A 24,191-nucleotide genomic window follows, 5' to 3' on the forward strand; every position below is an offset into this window, starting at 1 on the left:
AACATTGTGGCTCGGAACAATGACAAATCATGAAAACGTTTTTTTTTTTTTTCAGTAATCTCTTTAAGATGGTCTTTCAATCTTTTTCACATTGTGTGTTTAAAATCAGAATATGTAATTCCACCAACTTTCCAGAGCTGTGTTGTTCTCGTCCAGGTCTCTAGTTTTCTGCATCTGGCCTAGCTGACTAACACTAGATCTGGTACCTGCTCTTAATTCACTATCGTAGTGACAAACACAACTTGGCCCCTGGACTGTTGACTAATCAAGCCATACACAGCCTGCACTCCAGGAAAGATTTTACATTGTGTGTCACCGGGTGGCTTCCGTAGGCACAGAAGGTTTCGACATATCCTATCAGGAAACATTCTGAAGCCCTGGGAGAGCTGGTAATAACAGATTTATACGGACCACATGTGTGTCCTGCCCTAAGAGTGCACGCTCACTATTCTAGATGTCATAATCACAGGTTCTTATCTTAGTGTCCATAGGAGGGAGGGTTTTATCAGCTTAGCTATACAAGCAGGAGAGAAACAGAGTGTACATAAAGTGACCAGGGACACAGCAAGATGAAAACAGGAAAGAGAGGCCAGGTGCTAAAACCAACAAAACATCAGGTGTTACATACGTTCGTAACCTCTCATGTTAATGGCTAGCTTGGTACAGGAACAATACCTACTCATAGAAAGGAGATTGCACCACAGCTCATACTCCTAAAGTTCTCTCACATGTCTTACTCTGACATGGCAAGGAAGGCGATATCTTTCAGGAAGAAAGTCATTTTCCTCTGATCACCACACAAAAATGATCCAGCCTGTTATGCAACGTGAATATGAAATTACAAGTACAATGTGCCAAACAGTCCACAGTGTATGTCACTACTGTTCAAACACAGTACAAAACATACGCTTATACATCTTTTTTTATACTTGAAGGATGGTCTTTTTTAATGTGGAAAAGAAGTGATCAGACAAACAGAATCAGAAGGTGTTGCAGGGCTCAGTTATTCACTGCTGAAGCATGCTACACACCCTCGCTGTACAAGGAGTGACACTCATGACAACGAGCATGACTAGAAGCTCTGACATTGCGTGATCTCTGCAGGGCTGTATGTCATGATTTAGATAATTGTTTGTCCTCTCTAATCAGTCGCCAGTCAGCGTGGCTCCAGTGATGAGAGCTGCTGTCAGTGATTTGGACGCTCGGCTCTGCTCCGGGGGCCGGCAGCACATCCTGGCGAGGAGACCCGGTGTAACGTCCCTGTCCCACAGCTGTGTGCCAACCAAACCGCATGAGTCAAGCCTTCATGGTGAGTGTGGGTGGCTTCCCTCCTGTGACTACTCCCTGACCCATCTCTCTCAAACCCCCTCACACCCTTCCTCTCAAACCCCCTCTTTCCCATGTGAATCATCAAGCTGATTTTTTTTTTTTGTTGGGGGGAGCGATGGATGTTTAGGCCAAGAAATACATCATCACTTCCTAACCATGATTTTGACGAGGAGTGTATGAATATCACCAATACGACACTGGCTTCACGAGAACATGACACGGCTCTGTTTGCCAGGCTCCGGCCATGTCACATGAGAGATCTGCGTTACGTCACGTGGACACGTGCCTATGCAAACACAAAAGCCTAGAAGACAGCAGGGAGTGGTGTTTGTGCTCTTGTACAAGTAAGGTGTTCGCTGCAGGCCAGTGTGTCCATCAGACTGCTGTCTGTCTGATTCTTCTTTTTTTTTTTTTAAAGCCTTTCTTCCCCTGTGTGTCTGCTGTTGTTCTGAGTAACAGGCAACCAGGGACTAAGAAAACACACCTAGGGTCGTGTCTGCTTCTTCTCACACGGAGTGCCAACAACATGCTGACACACTCCCATGAAGTGCTGCCTGCGCTCTAAGCTCTGCTGTTCATCCCCCCCGCTGACTTATCTGTCCCACTCTCACGCCTGCGACGACACAAGTGCATGCGAACATACTGTACGTGCATGTGAACACTTATAAACCCAAATTTAACACATTTCAGTTTCCCAGGGCGCTTTATCTAGTTCCCATTAGCTCAATATCCTCGGGCCGGGGAGAGGAAGCAGGGCTGTTGTTGTCTCTCTTGGCTGGGTGCTTCCTGTCCTGATAGAGGGCCAAGTAGAGATATCCCTGAAAGGAGCTGTCGGAACAGGGGAGGGAAGAGCTGGGTGTTTTGGACCTCTTTCAATGACTACCAATCTTATCTGGCCTGGAGTTTGGTATGCATCCACTAGTTAGAGCTGGGCACAGTTTGAGAGAAGAGCCCCCGCCCCGCTTCCCCTCACCATTACAAATAGGAAACGATGGTAGCAGACTTTAATGTAAAAATACCTTTTACATCTCTACTTTCATCCCCATATAGTGAACAGACATCTCAACCTTGTTCTTAATCTGTTAGATGTTACACGGATTTGTTTGGATTTCGCAGCAACCCACACAGTATTTCACAGGAGCTACTTTCAGCACTTTAATGAGCATGGAGTTAATTGGTGGGTCCTGGTGGGAACACGTTGCAAGGTAACTTAAAAGAAAGACTGTAACTATAAAGGATAAGCTCAAAGCACTCACTGTGCAGCAGCATGTTGTTTTATATGTACAGCAGGAGTCTATAACATACCATCATGTTCATGCGCCAAAGACCTGTTTAAAACTCATATAAACTGCAACTTTACCCTCATTCACTCATCAAGGCCAAGTAGCTGTGATTAGTTGACAGACTCCTGTCGGCTTCTGCTGTTTCAAGATGCTTACTTTCAGTCTAAACTCTGAGTGGACATTCAAAGAGAGCACGCTTTATTTGTCTGGCCTGTCGATCACGCTGTGTGTCCTGTCTCTCGTTCATGACACGATGGTGGCCTGAGAGGCTCAATCTGTGGGCAAACGCAATCATACGTGCGTTTGTGGTTTGACTAAACATTAGGCTCCCCATCCTGTCGGCAGATAAGCGTTACGGAAATGGATATGATAAAATACCGGAGTAAGAAGCGGATGCGTCAAGACTATCGTCGCTGGTCAGTATAGCCAAGGTTAGCCTTGTCAAGGAAACAGGGTTGGTAATTGGATTGCCGGCTATTATCACCTACAAATGAAGGACACAGATACCGATGTCTCAGACGTCACAGACACTCATGCTCATGGAAAGTTACCCATGCTTTAATCTGAAACTTTGTGCTTAAGGCCAATTATCAAGAAGGATTAAGTCAGAGAGAGACATAAGTTATGAGTCAGTAGTAATGCTAAACACGGCGTACTAAATGGGACGCTATTTGTTTTCTCTGGTAAAACTACAGAAATCATTCCTTTCTTTAATTCTTTTGAAAATGTCTTCCGAAGACAGACATGTTTGGGCCTGGTTCGGGTCACAAGAGATAACGCACAAGCTTTAACGCAAGCATAGTGCCACGATGTGTCTTAACCGCTTCGACGTGAGCCCCTATTTAAAGCCAGTCCTTCAACAAAGGCAGTCTGAGGTCAGAGACACACGTATGTGGGTGTGATATCTCTTTTTCCTGCGAAGCGGATCTCGCCATGCTTGTCGGTAAAAGGGGATTTGGGGCGTGTCCCAAATGATGGAGTTATTATAGCATAGGCTTTACTGTAAATATAGTCTTAGAGGGAGATTTGTGAGGAGAGGGTGTTAAGTATAGACTACTGCTCTGAAAAGTATTGTTTGAAGCGTGAAAGAAAATCTGAAAATGAAAATGTTTGACTTCAGCGTTTGCATGTGTGTCAACTCAAGCATGTGCACAGATTTTTTTTTTTTTTTCAGTGAGTCAATATGAGTTTATGTGCAAGTCTGTGTATACAGAGAAATCTGTTTTTTTACTTGATGAGGAAGTAACGAGCACATTGTGCCCTGTGAGCTCGGTGCACACCTCCCACACGCCTTCAGGCTCCAGAGGCCATTGCTGTGTTTGGTCTGGGGCGGCTCCCTGGCGGATTCACTTCCTGCCAGGGACCACAGCGGCGCAGGGAGGAGAGTGTCTGCAGGGTTTGCCGGAAGGCAGAAAGAAGGCAAGGATAAACTGAGATTCAAGTTTACAAGGCATAACAATGGTTAATTCTGCATTCCGTCACCTCATCAGACATAAGCTGTCCGTCCTGGCAAACCCTGCTGTTAGAAACGCTTAGTTCACAGAATTCACACTAGACCTGCAGGACAAAGCATTGCAGAAGCTAAATGAGAATTACACTGTTGCACCCAAGTAATAGGGTGCAGCGGTGATAACTCATTATTTATAGAGAATGATCCGCCAGCTCCAAGATAATTACAGTTCTTATTTAAACTTGACTTTGAATGTTCTTCCACCCAGAGCTAAATTTATGGAGCAGTGAAGGTGGCTCCTGTGAAGCCTCTATTTTCTCTTTGGTTTTGTGGTATATGAATCATCTTCCGGTTGGTTAAGGAGTAAGTCCAGTAAATGTGATACAATATGAAAATATAGATGATAACATGTCATTGCTCTCAATGTAGATGGGTTGAAGTCTGTTGATTGCTGAGGCCATAACATTCTGTTGTTTTCAGCGTCATTTCCTTTTATTCGTTCTTATTTAATTATTAGTATTCATTACTATTTTTCTTTTAGCTCAGCCTTAAAGACATATTTCACCCCAATTCAAAAACACATATTCTTCTTCTTACCTGTGGTGCTATTTGTCCGACTAGATTGTTTTGGTGTGAGTTGCCTAGTTACGGAGATCTCTGCCTTCTCTCAAATATAACGGAACTAGATGGCACTCACCGTTTGAAAAACAGCAATGTCTCTTTCCAGAAACCGTCACCCGATTACTCTAGATGGTCCACAGACCAGTCTCATGTACGACCTTTGGTTGAAAGAAAATAGTTCTCATGAAACTGCTCACAGCAACGTCTGTCTGGTTTTCAAATTAATTTATTTGTATTCGAGCACCACATTATTTAGGGTTTTCCTTCACCTCTCTCTGTATTTTTTGTTACAAAGTTAAACACTAAAATAATAATAAAAAAGGGATCTCTAATAAACACACTGATGAAGCGTTTCTGTCCAGAGTTCTGTGTTCTCCAATATAACACCATGGGGACTTTGCATTAACTCTTGAGAAAAGGCACAAATGGTGCAGAGTAGATGGCAGTTTAATTATTCATTAGCTTTCAGCATGTAGCCCCAGGGCTGTTTTAGTCCACGTAACCTGATGATTGGGTTTAGGACGGGACTGCATTTCCATCCAAGCACGGTTCTCCCCCTGGAGCGCCACATTTTGCCTCCAACATATGCGTCTGCACAGTCAAACCGCTCGCAGGGGATGGAAATTGGGAGCTGGACCTCATCTGCATTCTCTTGAACCAGTGAGCTCGCTCGTTAAGAGGCTTGTGTGAGCGGTGATCCGGGGCATTTCTGTTGTGGGGAATTAATGTGCCAGATCAGGTAGTCTGGCTGACTTCATCAGGGGCCCTAAATCCATGTGTGAATGGAACAAAAGGCACTCTGACAAAGCACATGCTCTGCCCAGAATGACTCAGTCCCTGTCATCAGACCCTGCCACATGCACTCATTCACACACGCACGCACAAATGGGCAGATAGGACTTGTTCACTTCACTAAGTGCAGCTCATCTGTGTACTGCATCCTCCACTAAAGAAACATGTGTTTTTCCTGTCCTCTTAGTGCACCAAGAGAGCAATGCTTTCTTAACCCGGTGGCTGCTGATTTATACCTTACTCCTTTAGAAGTGTCCCCTTTTGATGGCAAGCCTGCTGATCTTCTTTCGTGGAGAACATCTGAAATCTTTATCAGCAGAGCCGTTGGCCTTGGGTCCTGCTGTGTGCTGTGTTTCTAATATCCCTCCTGAGTGAAGCTCAACCAGGAAGTCAGGGGAAGAGGGAATTCCCCCAGCAATCAGTTGTTACTTAAGATTAATAGATTGCTACATTAAGAAAAAACCTGAATGTACTCTTCTACAGGCTGACATCAAAAACACCGGAAACCTGGCATAGTCATCGGCCAAATGCCAGAAACTCCTGTTTTGGACGTTTGAAATTCAATACAGGCGTTACATTGCGGGAGAGGGGTAATGTTTTTTTTCCTCGCAAGACCCTTTAGGATTGAATAATGCAGCCAGAACAGAAAATGTAGGCAAACGTGGGCTGATGTTCTGTACACTGAATATGAGTTGTGAGGCCGGAAACAAGGCATATTAGGAGCAGGCTTCCATCTGTGTCAGTCAATCCTGTGGAGCTCCAGTGGTGCAGCCTGTGAGCAGAGTTGGCTTCGAACCAGCGGCTGTAGAAAGTCAAATCAGCGTGACGTTCTCCATCACGCCACAGCTGTCGTTTTCACAGCTTCTCCCCAAACACACAACTGAGAGCCTTTTTTGTGGGTGTCTGCATAGGGGATTATGTGTGACTGTGAGTATATGTTCCCATTCATTTTACTCCTACACAAGAAAAAAGAAGAATTATTACAGTATGTTAGCCTCACTAATATTCAGCCATCATAATCACTACTTTAATTCAGCCTCAGTCAGAGGATGAGCTTGCCAGTAACTCCCCCAGTCTACGTCTGAAGTGATCCTCGGGTCATGGAGACTAAACACACCCTGTCATCATCAAGGAGGCGGTGTGGCTCGCTCCACCCATTACTAACAGCAGGCTATGGCCGCACTTGAACCACTCAACATAACAATGTCGAGGAGTGATGCAATGATGACTCGTTATTGCTGCTTTTGATTATATTGCTCTCCGAAATAGAAAAATACCTGCGCGTGAGGCAATTTACGATGAAATCCCTCCGTTTCCCAGAAGTATTTGTACCAACGCAGGAAGTGATTAATAAGTGAAGCAGCTGGCGGATTCTCAGGAGTTTGGTATGGTTAACAAGGAGGAGTGCTTTAATATGGTCATATTTACATTGTAGTGAGAGATGACAGCCCGTTGCTTGGGGAATTGTGTTTTGTTTCCACGGCAGCAGCCAAGTGCGTGTGGGTCTGCCAGACCAAACCACGATCCAGAAGTAATACACGGCGCTGTGTCAGCCTGAGCCTCGGCTGCGGTGCTCCCAGCTACAGCGGCTGGACACGCAGCTCGTCGACGGCGTGAAAAATGTATGTTTTCTGTGGGCTACTGTTGCATTTCTCTGTGGATCGTTAAGAACTGACCAACACTGTCTATGCTTATATGAATGAATATGAAGACTTCATTATTTCTAGAGTCACAAATTGTTTTACAATTGACAAATACATTAACATTCATGTTTTCTTACTTACTCCACATCCTTCCTCATAGTTTTTAGATATATTTCTATCCATGAACCAAATATAATGGAAGTGAATTAGATTGTTTTTCTAAAGGTTTTGAAAGTTTTCTGTCAAATGAATAGTTTAACTAGGGATAAAAATATAAAAGGCTACATACAGATTATATAGTTCTACTTAACCCTAGTTTTACTTAACTATGGGTTAAGTAGAAAAATACCTACAACACCTATGTAGTGAAATTTGACACACAGGCTTGACGTCATCTTACTACAGCGCTGAACCTTCCGCTGCTGTGTTTATATCAGTGTGAACTTTGGACGTAGGCTAATTATGCACGTAATTCAATTACCTCAGCAGGCAGGAGCAATCAATGCTGTGACCTCCATAGTGAATAGATCATTTACAGTGATGATAGAGGGGTTTTTTTTTTCTTTTCTTTTCCAACTAAACTCCACCCTTCCTGTTGGTGAGAGACATAAGAAGCTCAGAGACGGAAGCGTCGCTACATAAGTATACCATTGTATCGGAGCGCGAGTCACTAAGAGAAATTCCTTTCCGCGCCAAGTGCAGCTGAAAGGAAAACGAACCGAAGGTGTCACTTTTTTTCGGGGGCGGGAGGATGCTGGATGTGGTGGATAAATCTCAGTGTGAGTCATGAAGCAGAAGCAAAGAAAAGGCAGCATCATTTTTCCAGAGGATATCCTCTTTGACACAATTTCTCTGTCATCTCAAACTCATCAGAGCTGCCTCTGGCTGTGGGTGCTTATCTCCCTCCCTGACAAACTTTTTTTTCTTTTTTTTTTCCCTCCCTGACTAACTTTATAAGGAACTTCCTGTGACGGATGACATCACGATGTGGCTCACAAGCAGGGAGGGGAGGGAGGCTGATGTGGGAGGAGAGACAGTTTGAAGTGGAGCCTATTTTTCTGTGTCTGTGACTGTTTGGTGAAACATGGAAAGAGCTTAACAGATTCAGAGATGTAAGTCAGGAAGAAACATTCAAACATGCTTTATTGAATTGTACTTTCATTGCTCTCACTTTTACAAAAGTACCTTTATTGTTATAGGTGAGTATTTCCTGCACCATCCACCAGATCAAGTATTTAAGGCATTAATAATCAAAAAACACAAACTGTAAACCTCACTGACCCAAAACCCCTTCCTCTGCTGGTCACAACTGGCCCAGGGAATCCCAAAAATGTGCCTGAAATTATAAAGTGGGATTAGCAATGGCCTGGTCCATGTAATGATAAGCCTTTTGGGTTTGGGGGGGCCCCCCTGTGCCTGAGCTGTAAAGGATTTACGAACTCAGGCACAAGAACACTCTGTTCTCTCTCCGCACACACCTCTGCTTTCTGCCACTATTGATTCAACTCACGAGTTGTTTGTAGCCATTGTATCGCCGTGTTTGGTTAGCGTGCATGTCAGTGTTGGGTTTGTATAGCCCGGTTAGGTTAGGTGACATAGTTAATACAACACCACTTAAGATCTAAGTAGGCTAAGTGACAGGAAGTAGAGGGTGTGAGCCTGAGGGATGGCACATACAAGATTATTCGCATATGACCCTCCACTGAAACAAATAAAAACTCTATTTACAGCGACCGTGTTGTCTGGGTTTTATAATTGTGCCGTGTTTAAGTGAACCTCATGTCAGGTAAACAGAGAACAGGTCCAGCAAAAAGAATCTGAATCTGATCTGATAAGTGAGCAGCTAAACAATATGGGCTCCATTCAGCTAGCAGCTGTGCAGATAAGAGTGTTTCTATCTGTGTTGCTTTGCCCGTAGGTCTGCGTTATCTAACCCGGAGCCATCCCCATTACCGCCTCTGTCTCCCTGCAGACCCGTGCGGTTTGATTTTTTTAACTTGCAAGCACGTACGCTCGCTGTTGCACAGGAGACGCATTGGAGCTGTAATATAGGTCATCGCAATGGGAAGCTAAACCAACAGCACGGTGTGTCAGCTCATAATTATTACTTTTACCGCCGCACTGCACAGTATACAGAGTTAACATCACTCCACTGCATCAACCAATCCCAACTGAGCTGTATGATAATGTAGCCTATTAACAGAGCCGGCTGCATATTCTAACAGTCTAATTGCTGAGGTGTTTACTATATCCTCTGCTGTCCCACTGGAGCAGGTTTATCTGTGGTTGCATCTGATCGCACCAAGTTAATTTAACGCCTGAATTAGACCCGTGTATACGTTCATGGGTGCCCCTGCACTCCCCCATTAAGCGCCCAGCTCGTCCAGCTCTTCCCGCTGCACGTAGGCTGCAGAAAAGGAGCACTGCGCCTTTAAGGGGCAAGTGTTGGGGGGCGGAGCCAGCGCTCCTCTCGTGTGGTGGAGCTTATAGGACGTTGCTCGCTACAATACTAGACTTATCTTAAAAGTGTCACAGTTTAGCCGGAGCGCCACCAAATCGCTGGCACTCCGTCCCCCCCTGATGCGGCCGGACGACTATACACCCAAATAAATCAAAGAAAACCCCGAGGAAGGTATATCCCCCCCCCCCTAAACAGAGAGGAGTGTAGGAGTGAGTCAGCGGAGGAGCCCCGCGGAGTTATTTGGGTGAGTTCGGAGTGTGATTTGAAATGTCCGATGTTGGCTCGCCGTTAAGAGCTCGTGTCTGTCTATTGTTTTGTATGTTGGTGCCAACACGACAGGCACCCACTGATTGGTGCACCACCGCGGTCAGGCTCATTGGTTTTATATTTGTGTTTGATTGTCTAAGCCGTTCAGGGGAGCACCGTGTCTTTAAACAGACATGTTTAATTCTGACAACAACAAAACAAATGAACTAGAAATTTGTCAAATTTGAATATGTGTACAGTGACTATTTTTTAAATGATGGATGTACATAGTTTAACCCCTCAAATCACTTTTTTTAATCGATTGCAAACATGTAGCCCAACCTGCGTTTTAATCTTTAATTTATCCATAATATATATGTATATATTGGTGTATTTTTTTTTCCGCTTAAACAAAAAGGGGGAAATAACATTCTGTATCATCCCTTCTGGCCTTGCCAGATAGCTGCCGTGTGTGTTGTGGTGTGAGTCACCTGCCTGCTAGAGGGCTTTTAACCATTATTATCTCAATCCGGTAAAGTGAGGGGGTGTGCGCGCTGTTTGCTTGCCGCACAGGTAGAGCGGGTATGGTTGCTCGGAAACCGCTGCAGGGGTGTCGTGAGCGGGGTGTGAACTCCTTCTTTCAAGGTCTGTCTGTGTGTGTGTGTGTGTGTGTGACTACTACTATCCCGGATCAACAGCAGCAGGCTATCTCCTGATGTTCTACACCAGCGCTCACCCCACCAGACCTCTTCCTCCCCAGCACTCATGGACCATGTGTTATCCTCACGCTCTCATTGTCCACCTATTTGTAAAAAATCCAGACCTGACCATATATAGGCGCATGTCATCTGGCCTCAAATGATGGTGAATTAACTTGAAAGTCAATTACCCCTGAAGAGGGTTAATGCTCTGCATGACACATCATTTGTTTAATCCCGTTGCCCGTAATCTTCCTACGAGTTAACTGCCAGGATGAACAGTCTTTGCACCTGTTGCGAGAGGAAGCACAAGCCCCTGGGGTTCATTATCGAGGATCATGTTGCTTCCCATCCCCGCCGAACCGAATCGACGGCCCTGGGCATGGGGGGATCGCATGCCTTGTTGGGCAGTTTGGCTCGCGCTGATGCCCCGGGCTTCCTGTTGTTTTAGAGCTTTGTTTCTCACCAGCTGTCAGGGCAGCGCGTAAATATGGCTCATAGGAGACCGGGAACGAGGGGGCCGTGTTCTCCTCAGTCATCACCCCAGCATTATAAGGAGGACAGCGTGTCTCCGGGTGTGCACGCACCTCATTTGCGGTGTCCAGAGGAGATGACCACCATGGCCGATGGATGCACCTGTTTTGCCGCATTCTGAAAAGTAGGACTTGCGATAGCGTGCTGTTGTCATGAGAGGATTTGCCGCAACAATGCAAGGCTGGTGACGTTGGGAACTCGGATGTGTACAGAAAAGACGCTTGAGTTAGTCATGACACACGTGGGTGAAAATCTAAAGGCTCTGCATACATTTATATAACATTTTCCAAACAAAATTGTGACGTGCTGAACTGTGAAGGAAAAATATCGGATCACATTTTACATCCGGTGTATCGCCTACCCCATAAAAATGAATATGCTGCCGGGTTTCCTCCCCTCTGAATATTGTGCACATTGTTTGACTCAGCTCTGACACATACTTGACATGACACGAACATTCAGGTCATTTGACTTGAGGAGTTCTTGCAACATCAGGTATATCTTTGGTAACTGGAGGAGCCCCTTCCTCTGCTCTTCAGTACAAGCGAGATCGCAGCACCGGAGCGCAGCACTGTCCGGGTTTAAAATAAACGTATTAAGAGTGGAGGCCCCCGTCTGTACAAATAGAAGTTGATTAATGAGTTCACACCTGAGACTGCTGTGTTGAATTTAGGCTTTTATAGAATCTCCGGCTATAGTTGAAGTGTAAAGATCCCACAGTGAGCTGGTGAAGATTAATGCTTGTGTTTATCTATCGATTTAAACATTGTCAAAGGAATAAAGTTAAATAAAGAACACCGAAAGAACAAAGAGAGATATTATTACATCAAGATCTTTGATTCTTATTTGGGTCAACTGAATGCTTCTGACAGAAGTTTGAGTGTTGAGTGCTCTGTCCTTTCCGTGTGTTGGTTTTCCAAGCGAGCTTTTGTTGATTCACAAAGGATTGTCGTCTTAGAAGGAAAAGAATCACAAAGCGCGAGGCCATAACTAAATCTCTGGTACAGTGGGCAGCAGAAAGGGGAGATCTGTATAATTTGCCCTCCATTCTGATATCAGGACTGCATGTCTTCCTTCGGTGAAGGATGTGGGCTCTGCGTTCTGAGAGTGTTTTACAATGTGCTGCCACATGTTCTGTTTCTCTTCATCTGCTTTTGCTTTCAGCCTCCTTTCGCTGTCATTCATGGATGTGTCTTGGCTGTGTTACAGGTACACCAGAAGCAGAGACAGCCAGCCGGGCAATCTTGAGTGTTTCCTGACTTTGATGCGACCCGAGTGTGCCTGGAGCATGTCCACAGTGGGCCTGACTGCCCAGGAGATCTCTTTTCCCATAGAAAACCCCTTCCTGAGGGCCAGCTACTGTCACAGCATGGCTGGATCCAAACCGTCCTGCAGCTATCGGCACGAGGTGGACAAGTGAGTGTTCAGAGGCCAAGACTAGCAGTTCGTTAGGGGAAGATGCTTTAACAGCATGACATACTTCACTTTTATGTTTCAGTTCAGTCTGAGATTTGTATATTACCATTATGTGGTTTATTTAAACTGGTACTTATCAATTTCTTTCTTTTTTAACAGCTTCTACTTCAGTATGGACACTGCACACTCGGATCACCGCTATCGTGTCCAACATAAAGTGCCACCTCCACCATCTCTAAGTAATGAAAGTAAGTCCAGGAGCTTCCTGAAATACACAAATGCTGCTTTGGATGTGTTTCTTTGAATCATCTGCTACATACATTCTGAAAGTGGTTTCCCAGAAATCTAGAGAAAGCTTGTAGTCCTTTTTTACAGGATGTAATAAAGGTTTACTTCATTTGATTTTAATTAATAATGTGGCATTAATGTTATTGTTATTTCCTCTCTGACAGGACAGAAACACAGTCCCAGCTCACAGAGATTACCTCCAAAGAAGTCCCGGCCCTCCCATCTCTCCCTGTCCTGCAGTGCTGAACCATCCACCCCAAGTCCTGCCGATGACGACCAGGTGGTCCCCTCATTCCAGAGGCTTTCGGTGTACGAGTGCAGTAGTCCGCCGCAGACGCCCGGCAGATGCTCCAAGCCTCTGCCTCCCATCCCGCCACACACGGACATGTCCCCTGAGCAGGCCATGGACAACGAGGTAGAATTCTTCACAAGTTCAGACGACAGTCGCTGCCTGGTATCTGATCAGTGTTCCAAATCGTCTCCTTTTCGATATGGAGTCCCCAGTCGAAGGAGCTTCAGGGACTGTGGGCAGATTAACTATGCTTACTACGACGGCCCATTGGGACCGCAAAGCCCGAGGCAGCCCCAACAGCACCATCAGGCACATCCTCCACAGGAAGTGCGAGAACAGCATGAGGTGCAGCGACAGGAACCACCTGAGCCAGTGGTCTGTCAGAGACAGCAGGACAAAGCTCAGAGGAGGCTGAGACGCTCGCACTCCGGCCCGGCCGGATCCCTTAACAAACCCTCGCTGCTGCGCCTCACGTGCCAAAAACGCCACACCCAAAGTATGGATAAGGCGGAGGTGCCACCCCCTATCCCCCCACGACCGTTCAAGACAGGAGACTACCGCCGCTGGTCAGCAGAGGTCTCGTCTGGCGCATACAGCGATGAGGACAGACCGCCCAAGGTGCCCCCAAGGGAACCTCTGTCCAGATGCAGCTCCCGCACCCCCAGCCCCAAGAGCCTCCCAACATACATTAATGGTGTGATGCCCACAACCCAAAGCTTTGCACCTGATCCCAAATATGTCAGCTGTCGGGGTCTAATGAGACAGAACAGTGAGGGCTCCCCCTGCATCCTCCCTGTTCTGGAGAACGGCAAGAAGGCCAGCACCACACATTATTATCTCCTGCCTCAGCGGCCGGCTTTCGTGGACTCCCCTTGTGTAGAGAGGTTTCTCCGGGTCATGGAAAGCCCTGCAACTCGCAATACAGATGTATCAGACTCAGAATGGGACTGTCACACCAGGAGGAAAGCACATGTGGATTTAGTTTGAAAAGTTTTAGTGGAAGTAGCAGAGGACTCTACTGTACATGAGCAAAAACCACTTGAAAAAGAAAATGGTGAAACTGGATGCTAACAACCCTCAAACTGCTGCTTTTCCTTTTTTTTTTTTTAATTCCCTGTGTATTCTGAACACACAGGGTTTGTGCGCACTGTATTCAGTTACTGGTAATGTTGGAATAGCTATCACAACCGAGATACTTCATGTAAAAACTATCTCAGACTATAGATTGTGATTCAACATTGTAGAGCTTATTTTTGATAGTTTTTTTTTTTTCTTTTAATTTCATGACATTCAATATTGTGCTGTTTTTGCTGATGACGTGGTACAGTCAGAAGGTACAAGCAGGCCTTGAACCTCATGTGCTTAGTGTTTTCTGTGTCTGGAAGGTTGAGGATGTTTTGTGATAATATGAAGTCTAAATGCAATTAATTTTTAACGAAATGAAGGATGCTAGCACACAAATCTCTTTTCTGTTTGCTATTATATATGGACACTGATATGGTTTCCTTGCCTTGATGAAGTTTCAGTCTTACTCAGTCCATTATATCTGTGTAAATATAAATGTTTCCCACACGGTACATTTTGTACTAAGAGGTGGGTACATTACCTGGTAGCTACGCATGTTTCCATTGGAATGTCTAGTGCAGCTTATACGGTGTGGTTGAGTGTTGTTGACGTGTGTGTCTGTGTGCATGTACGTGTGTGGATGTGTTGGTGTAAATGTGCATGTGAGCATCAGTTGGAAAAGTGTTCTGGTGAGACATTTAGAAAAAATATGACTTTCTACAATTGGTAGGAAACTGTCAACCATACTTGTTACTGTGCTCTGCTTATTTTTGCAGCGCCTGCTTTTGAGTACAGCCCCCTTTTTTTTTTTTTTTCTTTTTTTTTTTTAGTGATGCTATCTTTCGGTGTCCAGGTCTGTTTTGTTGCACAGAAATTGGCCTGTTGAACATAAAGTGAATGTATGCTGTTCTTACTGAAATTCCATCAAACAGTCGGATGAGCTTATTTTTGGTCAAGCTGTGAGTCGTTGCTTGGAACTAATTTGCCTCAAGTACTACCTCCCTTTTTTTTTTTATATATATATATATCCTATATTTCACATACTCCCCATTAATAAAGGCAAAATCTGAAATTATAATCTACACAGGATGAGGTAACCAGCTCCATATGTGATCTCACAGTTTTTTTAAATTCAGGTACACTTAGGAGTAAAAGAGTAGGACAAAGTCGGTTCTAACCGGATGTCCTTAAATAGAGATTTTTAGATCACAGAGATCTCTGCTCATGGAGATGTTGGGCTAACCTATTAATACATACGCATTACAAAGACGGTGCAGGGTTTACCTACCTGACACAGACTTTCCTGTTCTGCTCATGCATTCCTGCCTTACATGATTGCAGTGGGTGTGGTCTGAGAGACTTTGGCTGCTGGCAGCCTAGAAAATATATGAATTTTTATTGTTGTAGATTATTCAAGAAGCATCAGGATGATATAGAAAATGTAGCACATGTATTGAAGTAAGCCTTGGTATCGAACACAGTTTGGGAAACATAACTGCTAAGGTCAAACCGTCATTGAAATATACTTTTTCTCTCCCTCCTGCTCACAAAACCTTGCCAACACAATGTTGCTTTTGACTTAAATGTCTGAAAAAAAAATGTTTACATTATACACTGATACTATTTAATCTTAAAGTATTCATATGTCTTATTAGAAATAATAAAACTGAATGAAGACTAGTTTATCATGAAATAACTTCTCTGCTGTGGTGAAGACATGCACTGGGAGAGTACAGTATGCTGTGTACAGTATTTAACAATTCCATGTGTTGTTATGAATAGTTGATGCGTATGTATTCTTTAAAAAGAAAGCAAAAATAAATTGACTTATTTATGAGCTTTGCCTTCATTCTGTTTCTTTGAATCTGTCAAGCCTGACCTCAGCTGTTTGGCCTGTTTTATCACTCACACACCATCATGCTGTGCCTTATTGTGTCTGGCCTCTATCCAGAGAAAGAAGGGTGGCTTACAATGGTCGACTGACAGGTGTACAGGGCATTGCCTTCCGCTTCCTGGTTCTAACATGGTCTCCTCCTGCATGACTGGATGCTCTGTGGCAGCCGGCCCACGGGTTGTTTGAAGCATGTATCAATGTTGCAAGTGTTTTACTCTTGACTTGAGTCCATGTGGTTGGGCATAGAGCCCAAACCACCCGCGAGCCACATGGAGCATTAGAGGTCAAATCAATGACTAAACGAGCAGCAATCCAGCTGCAGTAACAGTGTCCATCATAACCCCTCAGCAAGGAGGGGACCATTTCTCTGGGTTTCGTTTGATAGGAATTGTTTTATCGAAATCGTCTTGATCGGACTATGCAGGCCACCTGCCAACCCTTCTCACCTGGTTCAAGTATGAGCTGCTAGGCGGCAGCATGGGTGGTTACTATAGCAACTGAAGACGGCTGTTCACTTTGAATGTCTGTTGAGGACAAGAAAGATCAAGTGCCAGATGAGAGCGTGTGATCTGTGATTAGCTTCTGAGCCAAGCTAAAACTCATTGTTGTGTTCTAGTCCCCGACTCTGACATGCTTAGATTCCACTTTTAACATTTTCATGACATTTGATGTTTGTTTTTTAATCAAACTTGGCCAAATAAACTAAACTGTTTTTTATGTTGTCGATTCTGTCTTCTTAAAGCTCTTTGTTTCCTGGTTGAGCTTTATTTTGTCAACACAACTTCAGTCTTTTATTCAAATATACCATTGGATTTTGAGAATGACTTGGCTTCAATTCAGGCATCAACTATGTGGATCACAACTTCCAGTTCTATCTGCTGTTAAAGTCCTTGGCTGGCACTGCTGATGGACAAGTGGTCCAAACTTGTTTTAATGATGAAGAATGATTAGAGTAATTATGACTATTGCCTCATGAATTGCTGTACAGCCTCTTCTGATTAGTCTGCAGTTGTCTGAGTGGAAGAGAGCATGCCTGTTTTTCATCACTAGCTCTAAACACAAAACTGAAGTGCTGCATAGATAGATAAAGATGCACAATCAAAATCACATCAAATGTTCCTACTAACAAAGATGTGTAGTAACACAACCCCTTGTTTACCTCTCAAACCTCATGCTTCTGGCTTAAGGTAAGACTTGTGAGATCTCTGCACGGGTCATATTTTACATCACTCTTTGCTTTTTGTTTGTTTGTCCCTCCTGTTGTTTGTAAATGTGCTCTATAAATAAAGCTTAATTTGGTTTGACTATGCATTAAAATTTCATATCCACATCTCCATTAACAAACTACACTGTGCACTAAAACCTGTAATAAAATGGGCTACTCCTCTCATCTGCCCACCAACAGTCCAATTCTTACCTTCATAGCAGCTTATAAGTCCCTTTGTTGTTTTAAATGTGCTTTACATATAAATAATTAATTTTCGCCGCTTCATTGGATGCAATAACGATGGGACCGGTGAGTGGTGGTTCATGGGACCGGTTGTAATGGTCTGATTTGCAGCTGCTCTATATAGCCAGTAGGGGCGCCAGTGGACCAGGAGACTCATGTTAAACACCACAGAACAAGATGGGCTTCCTGCCTAGGCTTGGTAATAAGGTGGGTTTTGAATTTGCAGCTACTGGGACAGATGAAAGGGAAACTGTACATTTGACAAAGAACTGACTCATTTGCTGCCGATTCTACCGACTCAGTGAATTAACTCGGTTCAAACAACCGACTCTTCAGTCAGACCCTCATCTCTAGTGCAGGTAGGCCATTTTCACAGCGGCCATTTTGACATTTCATAGCAGGCAAACACCAGTCTAATTGATAAAAATTAATTATGACCCTATTCTATTTAGTGTGTCACGGTCATTCGAGTGAGCCAGCATGCATACCAGGGCCAGCCTAAATGGAACAGGGCCATAGCAAATGTTATTAAATACACCTGTGTTTACCCTGGAGTGACATGTCAAAATGGCCGCTGTGAAAAGGGCCTGCCATAGAAATGGATACTGACAGCTGGAATCGACTCAGAAATCGACTCAGGAATCGACTCAAGGTGACCCAGAGACATTGGAGTCTGATAAAACAACAAAGGTAAGGCGTAATAAATTATTATGGCTGTATTAAGTGAAGTTAACGTTTTTCTCTTCTTCGGTTGCTGGTTCAGTTAGCCGAAGAGTGGTAAGACCAGTTGGAAGCTGTGCTTGTTTCAGCTCTCCGAATGACATTTGTGCGGGTAGCAGCAAACTTGTCGTAAAGTCACTAGCACTACTGCCATGCACCTTTTTAACCTGTTTTTGCTGTATGCTCCTTTAGTTGCTTGGTGCATAGAGAGGATGGAGCAGGGGAAAGGGCGAGGCTTTGGGGGGGTACTGTTAACATTACAAACAGTTAGAAGCTAAAGCTAGCTAGCTTGGTTTGTAAGGTGTATCAGTAATTGAGTGGGATATTAATTGGGATGCTAATTTCAGGTAAAATGAATGGCCAATGTCTTGTCCTTGTCGTTTAGTACAACAAGCTAAGCTAACGAGACAGGAAATGCATATTTTGAAATGCAATACAATCAGCTCCTTCAATTTGTGCATTATTCACCAAAAGCACAGCCTCAGTGTTTTTTCTTCTTTCCACAGTCCTCTGTATTGTCAGATCAGCAATTAACATTAGCGGTTAGAACTGCGCTACTTGGTAGAATTATTCCAAGATTTAGCTTAGTTTCTGTGAAACAAGGACATTACAGTTCCTGATATCCATGGAAAAACTCATTCAATACTGGCACATTGCATGAAAATGTTCTCAAAAAGCCACCAACACTATAAATGCAGTCGAAAGGTCAAGTTCAGTGACTCGAATCGGCTGAATTAGCTAGGCATTTTAACAATTGACTCCCTTTTGGATCCAGCCGCAGGCCATTCCACGACCTGCAGTTTTTGTCACTTCTGGTTTGGATTCATTTTCCAGTCCAGGAGGTTGTGTGGGTATGCAGGATGAATTAGTTACTACATGTTTTACATGTCCTTATCTGGTGTTTGTTGGGATATGCACAACTGCCCCTGCTACCTGAGTCACTAGGTGGATGGATCTTCCTCTAAGCACCATTTACATAAAGCAGCTATACTTTTATATACACACAATAACAAAGTAAGATGTCCTCAATAGTAATATAATGTTAATAATAAAGACATGCAAAAAATCTCATTTTTGGTTTATAATATATCTGCAATTTTATTCCACATGCAAGTATGAAGAAACTTTTCTCATTAATTAAGGGAAAGGGGTAACAGGCTTTCAGGTTTTTGTGTCACAGGATAATAAATAATGAGAATCTTGGCTGAGACATCCCTTATCCCTCGTATCTGTTTTATATAGATACACTTTTGGTTATACCCATAAATTATTTTTGATGTTCTTCCTGCCATTTACTGTGGTGGATGAACAGAGCTGTAAACAAATAAATATTTAACTCCAACTGAGTGCGGCTGGTAAAATTTTACTCGGGTCAGAGTGCTCGTAAAGAAAATAGTACATCATCTGAAGGTAAAGAAATTGCGTCTTTGGATTTAGCCACTAGGTGGACACAAATAGTCATGAATGGCTCAGCTGGCAAGACGAGCAGTGAGCTTCTGTTGTGGACCAGCAGCGGCCCATGTGCTCCAGCATTTCCAGGTACAGTGGCATAGTTTAAAAACAAAATCCCACCAATACCAAGCAAGACTGGTCTGTCACAGTGCTGATAAAGCTGTTATCACCTGATGATGACAGTACACAGTCCCAATACTACAACAGAACAGAGATAAGTCACTGCTCAGGTTAATTAAACGATGACATATATTAACATCACTCTCGTTCGTTTTATAGATCATACAAATGTAATTTAATTCCCTCTGTTTCTGTGCCTCTCTGTTCACATAAGGCAAAGCATAATTCAAATGAGTGTGTGTATGCCATCTAGTGACAGGACAATATACTGCCTGATTTTGAGGGATGCTGGCATCTGTTACCCTCTTAGGCTTGGTGGTGGTGACCAACATGTTTTACACTAATGGACACAAACAGGATCCCTAGAGGCTGGCTTATGACTTGTATGTCTTTAATGTTTGTTTGTGTACGTTACAAAGATTTGATGCCCTCAATAAATAACTGTTTAAGTAACTTAGTTTAAGTAAATAAGTATCTGCTATGGCAAGTGCATTTTTTGCAGATATTAGACAATATATGAGAAGTGGCAAGTTGGTAGCCCTTGCATTTTCTTGAATAATGTCAAAAAGACAACTATCATGTAAATCACCCTGAAAATCTAATTGTATTCTTAATGCAGGTGTACAGCTGCTCTTGTTACATCTATATGCATTCGGAGCATTTACCTTTTTATGATGGTGATGATAATAATAATAATAATAATAATAATAATAATAATAATAATAATAATAATAATAATAATAATAATAATAACAACATTTTTTGTGCATTCTTAGTAAATGTTGACATTCAGAACAATGCTTGCAGCAAAAGCCACCAGGTCTATAATGTGCCCGGCAGTGAGCAAAGAAAGGACAGAATAAAAAAAAAAATTACATTTTTATTTTGTGATTCTCAATACTGCAGAGCAGCATTGCTCATTGACAAGAATTAACATACAATTAAACATCTTAATGTTCTGTAATGAGGACCCATTTTTTATACAAATGGTGGCGTAAATAGACATTTTAATATAAGGGTACAGGAGGCTACTTAATTACAATTTATATAAATAAAGTCATAAATATCACAACAAATTAGTATATTAGATCATTTTGCAATATAAAGTTGTTAGCTCAAATTCATCTGTCGATTTCTTTATTGCTAGTATGGAAAACCATTGTAATTAAAACAAAAATGTTGTTGTATGTAGCCATCATCTAGGATTGATGTTCAGAACCTCTGGACGTTTTGTTGTGACCTGGAAGCACACAAGAACAATCACATATTATTATTATTATCATCATCATCAACATTTAACCTACACTCATTTCTCTGTCTTGTGTAGGCACCAGAATAGTAAACAAGAATACCTGTAATTGTTTGTCAACATGTTTTATGTGCGGCCTAAAACGCTCTGTAAGTGCCTGTAAATCCCAAGTTGTGATCTCCTGAAGAAAAAATATGATAATGTTGAAAATACAAATGTTAGATTCCTTGCTGAGAAACTTGTTACATTTTTTTAAATAGATCAGTGATCCTCACTACACCTGTATTAGAGAAGTCAAAGAAATCTTCCTCAAAAGCAGACAGTCTCCTGTTATAAGAGTTTCTTCTTTTCCTAGAAAAGACAGTTTCATTAGTTTCAAATGGCAATGTTTGTAACTTTATTACAGGCAACAAGAAATAATAATAATTTGTTGACCATTTGCATTTTACTAAATAGTCACCCACCAAATGCCTATGTGCCCCTTTTTGATGATGATGGCAATGATGATGATAATCAAGATCAGAAGTGCTGCTGCCAATGATCCAAACAGTGCACCGTAGAAACCTGGACCCCAATGGAAGAGGTCACACCGTGGGCCATAAAACTGTTTAAGGCTAGAATTGAAGCAACTGGAGTGAAGAGCCACAAAAATGAATTTGCATTAATACAATTAATATTACAAGCAAAAAGACATATTTATGCTCCTTACAATAAAAATGAACACAGATGTTTTTGCTTACCTACAGATTGGCCCTTTTTCAATATCATTGTGACATACTCCATGTCGATGACAGTAGTCACGGTTTGTTTTGCAAGGTCCAGCACACTGCCATTTGCCATTCACAACCTCAGCAGTGTAATTGGCAAACTGAGAGCAGTTTACAAAATGCTCCAGATCTGATATGTCTAATGAAAATGTATGTATTTATCATTATGTACAAGTATCACAACACAAATGTGGAAATGTTGACATAAATTGAATGACAAAACACTCACTGTGAAAAAGCAGTAAGAAAAATAGTTAGAACTGACGAAGAGTTTACTTACTTTTAATCTGAGGCGGCTGAAAGGTGAGTGCATTAAACTGCACACTGGAATTGTTAAAGGCCCGAGAAATGCTATCAAGGTTACTTTTGCTATGCAAGGTATCATTCAACACCCCATCAAGCTGTCCGTTGATAAACTGGATTTGTTTTTCATTGTTTGGGTAGATGTACTCTGTCACACTCTCTGCAACAACACTCCCTGATCTACAGTAAAAAAAAAAAAAAAAAATTATTAACACAGCTTGGTGAAAGCACAATTAAATTGTAATGTTCAGGGAAAACCTACGTTAACTTGATGACTTTTACGCTTTTAAAGGTTGATGGATCTGCTTTTCTGCATATGGCTTCAAGCTACAACACAAGACGGAAGTTGTAAAAGCATGATTGTAACAATGAATGCTTTTTTTAACATCAATATCAAAAACATCATAGAGGCTAACCCAAATGATGAAAAAAGAAGACGAGACATGAGTAAATACTTATAGAAACAAAATACTACCAATGAAACAATAAAAAAAATAATCTACCTCCTGTTCTAATTTCTTGATGAAGTCTAATGATTGAGTTGAGTTGAGTTGGTTAAATGCTGGAATAAAAGTGACACCGATTTCCAAAGTAAAAGAAGCTTTTCGAGTTGGTAGTGCTCCGGTATCTGCAAAAGAAAGATGACATCCTTAAATGTATATGGCAAAATCATAAGAGAATTGGAATAACATTTAACATTTAACACTGAGGTAAGAAATGTTAATGTAAAGAATCAGACAAATTTGAACATAGTGCTGAAATCCTAAAACATGTCTCTGGAATCAGTTATTTTGTTCAGATGATAGAATATTTTGTGAAACTATAATTGAGCATGAGAAACATACCAATATGAGCAGGGGTGTCATTCTCTCCAAAAGAGCAGGTATCTCCAACGATAAACTTTTGACATTGGCAGTGACATCTTCCGAGCGTCACGTTGAATGTACAGTTACCGCTGGTACAAGTACAGTTATCGCACTGATGAGGTGTAGTTAATGTTGTCACAATGACAGTTGGTTTTATCGGGATAATTGATGTTAAATGACTGACTGTTGTAAATTTCGTTGTAGTTAAGATTTCCACTGAGGTTGAAGCCTTTGAAGTTGGAAATGATGAAGTATATGCTGTCGTTGTCTCTGTCATAACAAATGTAGTTTGTTGTTTTGTTGACGAAGTCTGCATAGTTGTAGTCGTTTCCTGATTTGTCAATGGCAGGTGAGATGTCATGGCACCTGTTGGTGTTGTGCCAGTTTTGTTTTCAGTCGATGTTTCAGTGAAATGAGTAGTCTGTGGGGTAGACATTGAACCTGTTGAGAACTCTGTATTTGTAGGGGAATTCATTGTTGTGGAATGATCACCGCTGGTAGTGGCTGTTCCTCCATTTGAGGTGAGAGTGGAAGTCGACCTTGTTGATTCCATTCTTCCTGTGGGTCTACCAGGGGTAATAGATGTAGATTGTTCCTCTGTCGATGAAGACTCCATTCTTGTAGATGGTTCCTGGCTTGTAAATGGGTGCTCAGTTGTCATGGCACCTGTTGGTGTTGTGCCAGTTTTGTTTTCAGTCGATGTTTCAGTGAAATGAGTAGTCTGTGGGGTAGCCATTGAACCTGTTGAGAACTCTGTATTTGTAGGGGAATTCATTGTTGTGGAATGATCATCGCTGGTAGTGGCTGTTCCTCCATTTGAGGTGAGAGAGGAAGTCGACCTTGTTGATTCCATTCTTCCTGTGGGTCTACCAGGGGTAATAGATGTAGATTGTTCCTCTGTCGATGAAGACTCCATTCTTGTAGATGGTTCCTGGCTTGTAAATGGGTGCTCAGTTGTCATGGCACCTGTTGGTGTTGTGCCAGTTTTGTTTTCAGTCGATGTTTCAGTGAAATGAGTAGTCTGTGGGGTAGACATTGAACCTGTTGAGAACTCTGTATTTGTAGGGGAATTCATTGTTGTGGAATGATCATCGCTGGTAGTGGCTGTTCCTCCATTTGAGGTGAGAGTGGAAGTCGACCTTGTTGATTCCATTCTTCCTGTGGGTCTACCAGGGGTAATAGATGTAGATTGTTCCTCTGTCGATGAAGTCTCCATTCTTGTAGATGGTTCCTGGCTTGTAAATGGGTGCTC

At 42.7% G+C, this 24,191-nt stretch overlaps 1 protein-coding gene across 1 annotated transcript; it reads left to right on the forward strand.

The window, feature by feature from the left end:
* Positions 1-9,638: 9,638 nt before the first annotated feature.
* On the forward strand, positions 9,639-14,069 carry errfi1a (ERBB receptor feedback inhibitor 1a). The gene is made up of 4 exons (XM_084035629.1): positions 9,639-9,823; positions 12,267-12,473; positions 12,633-12,721; positions 12,926-14,069. The coding sequence occupies exons 2-4, from the start codon at positions 12,322-12,324 to the stop codon at positions 14,038-14,040; spliced, it is 1,356 nt and encodes a 451-aa protein (XP_083891755.1). The 5' UTR covers positions 9,639-9,823; positions 12,267-12,321; the 3' UTR covers positions 14,041-14,069.
* The last annotated feature ends 10,122 nt before the right edge of the window (positions 14,070-24,191 follow it).

This window comes from Eutrigla gurnardus (genome assembly GCF_963514095.1).
Source record: "Eutrigla gurnardus genome assembly, chromosome: 2".
NCBI classification, from domain to species: domain Eukaryota; kingdom Metazoa; phylum Chordata; class Actinopteri; order Perciformes; family Triglidae; genus Eutrigla; species Eutrigla gurnardus.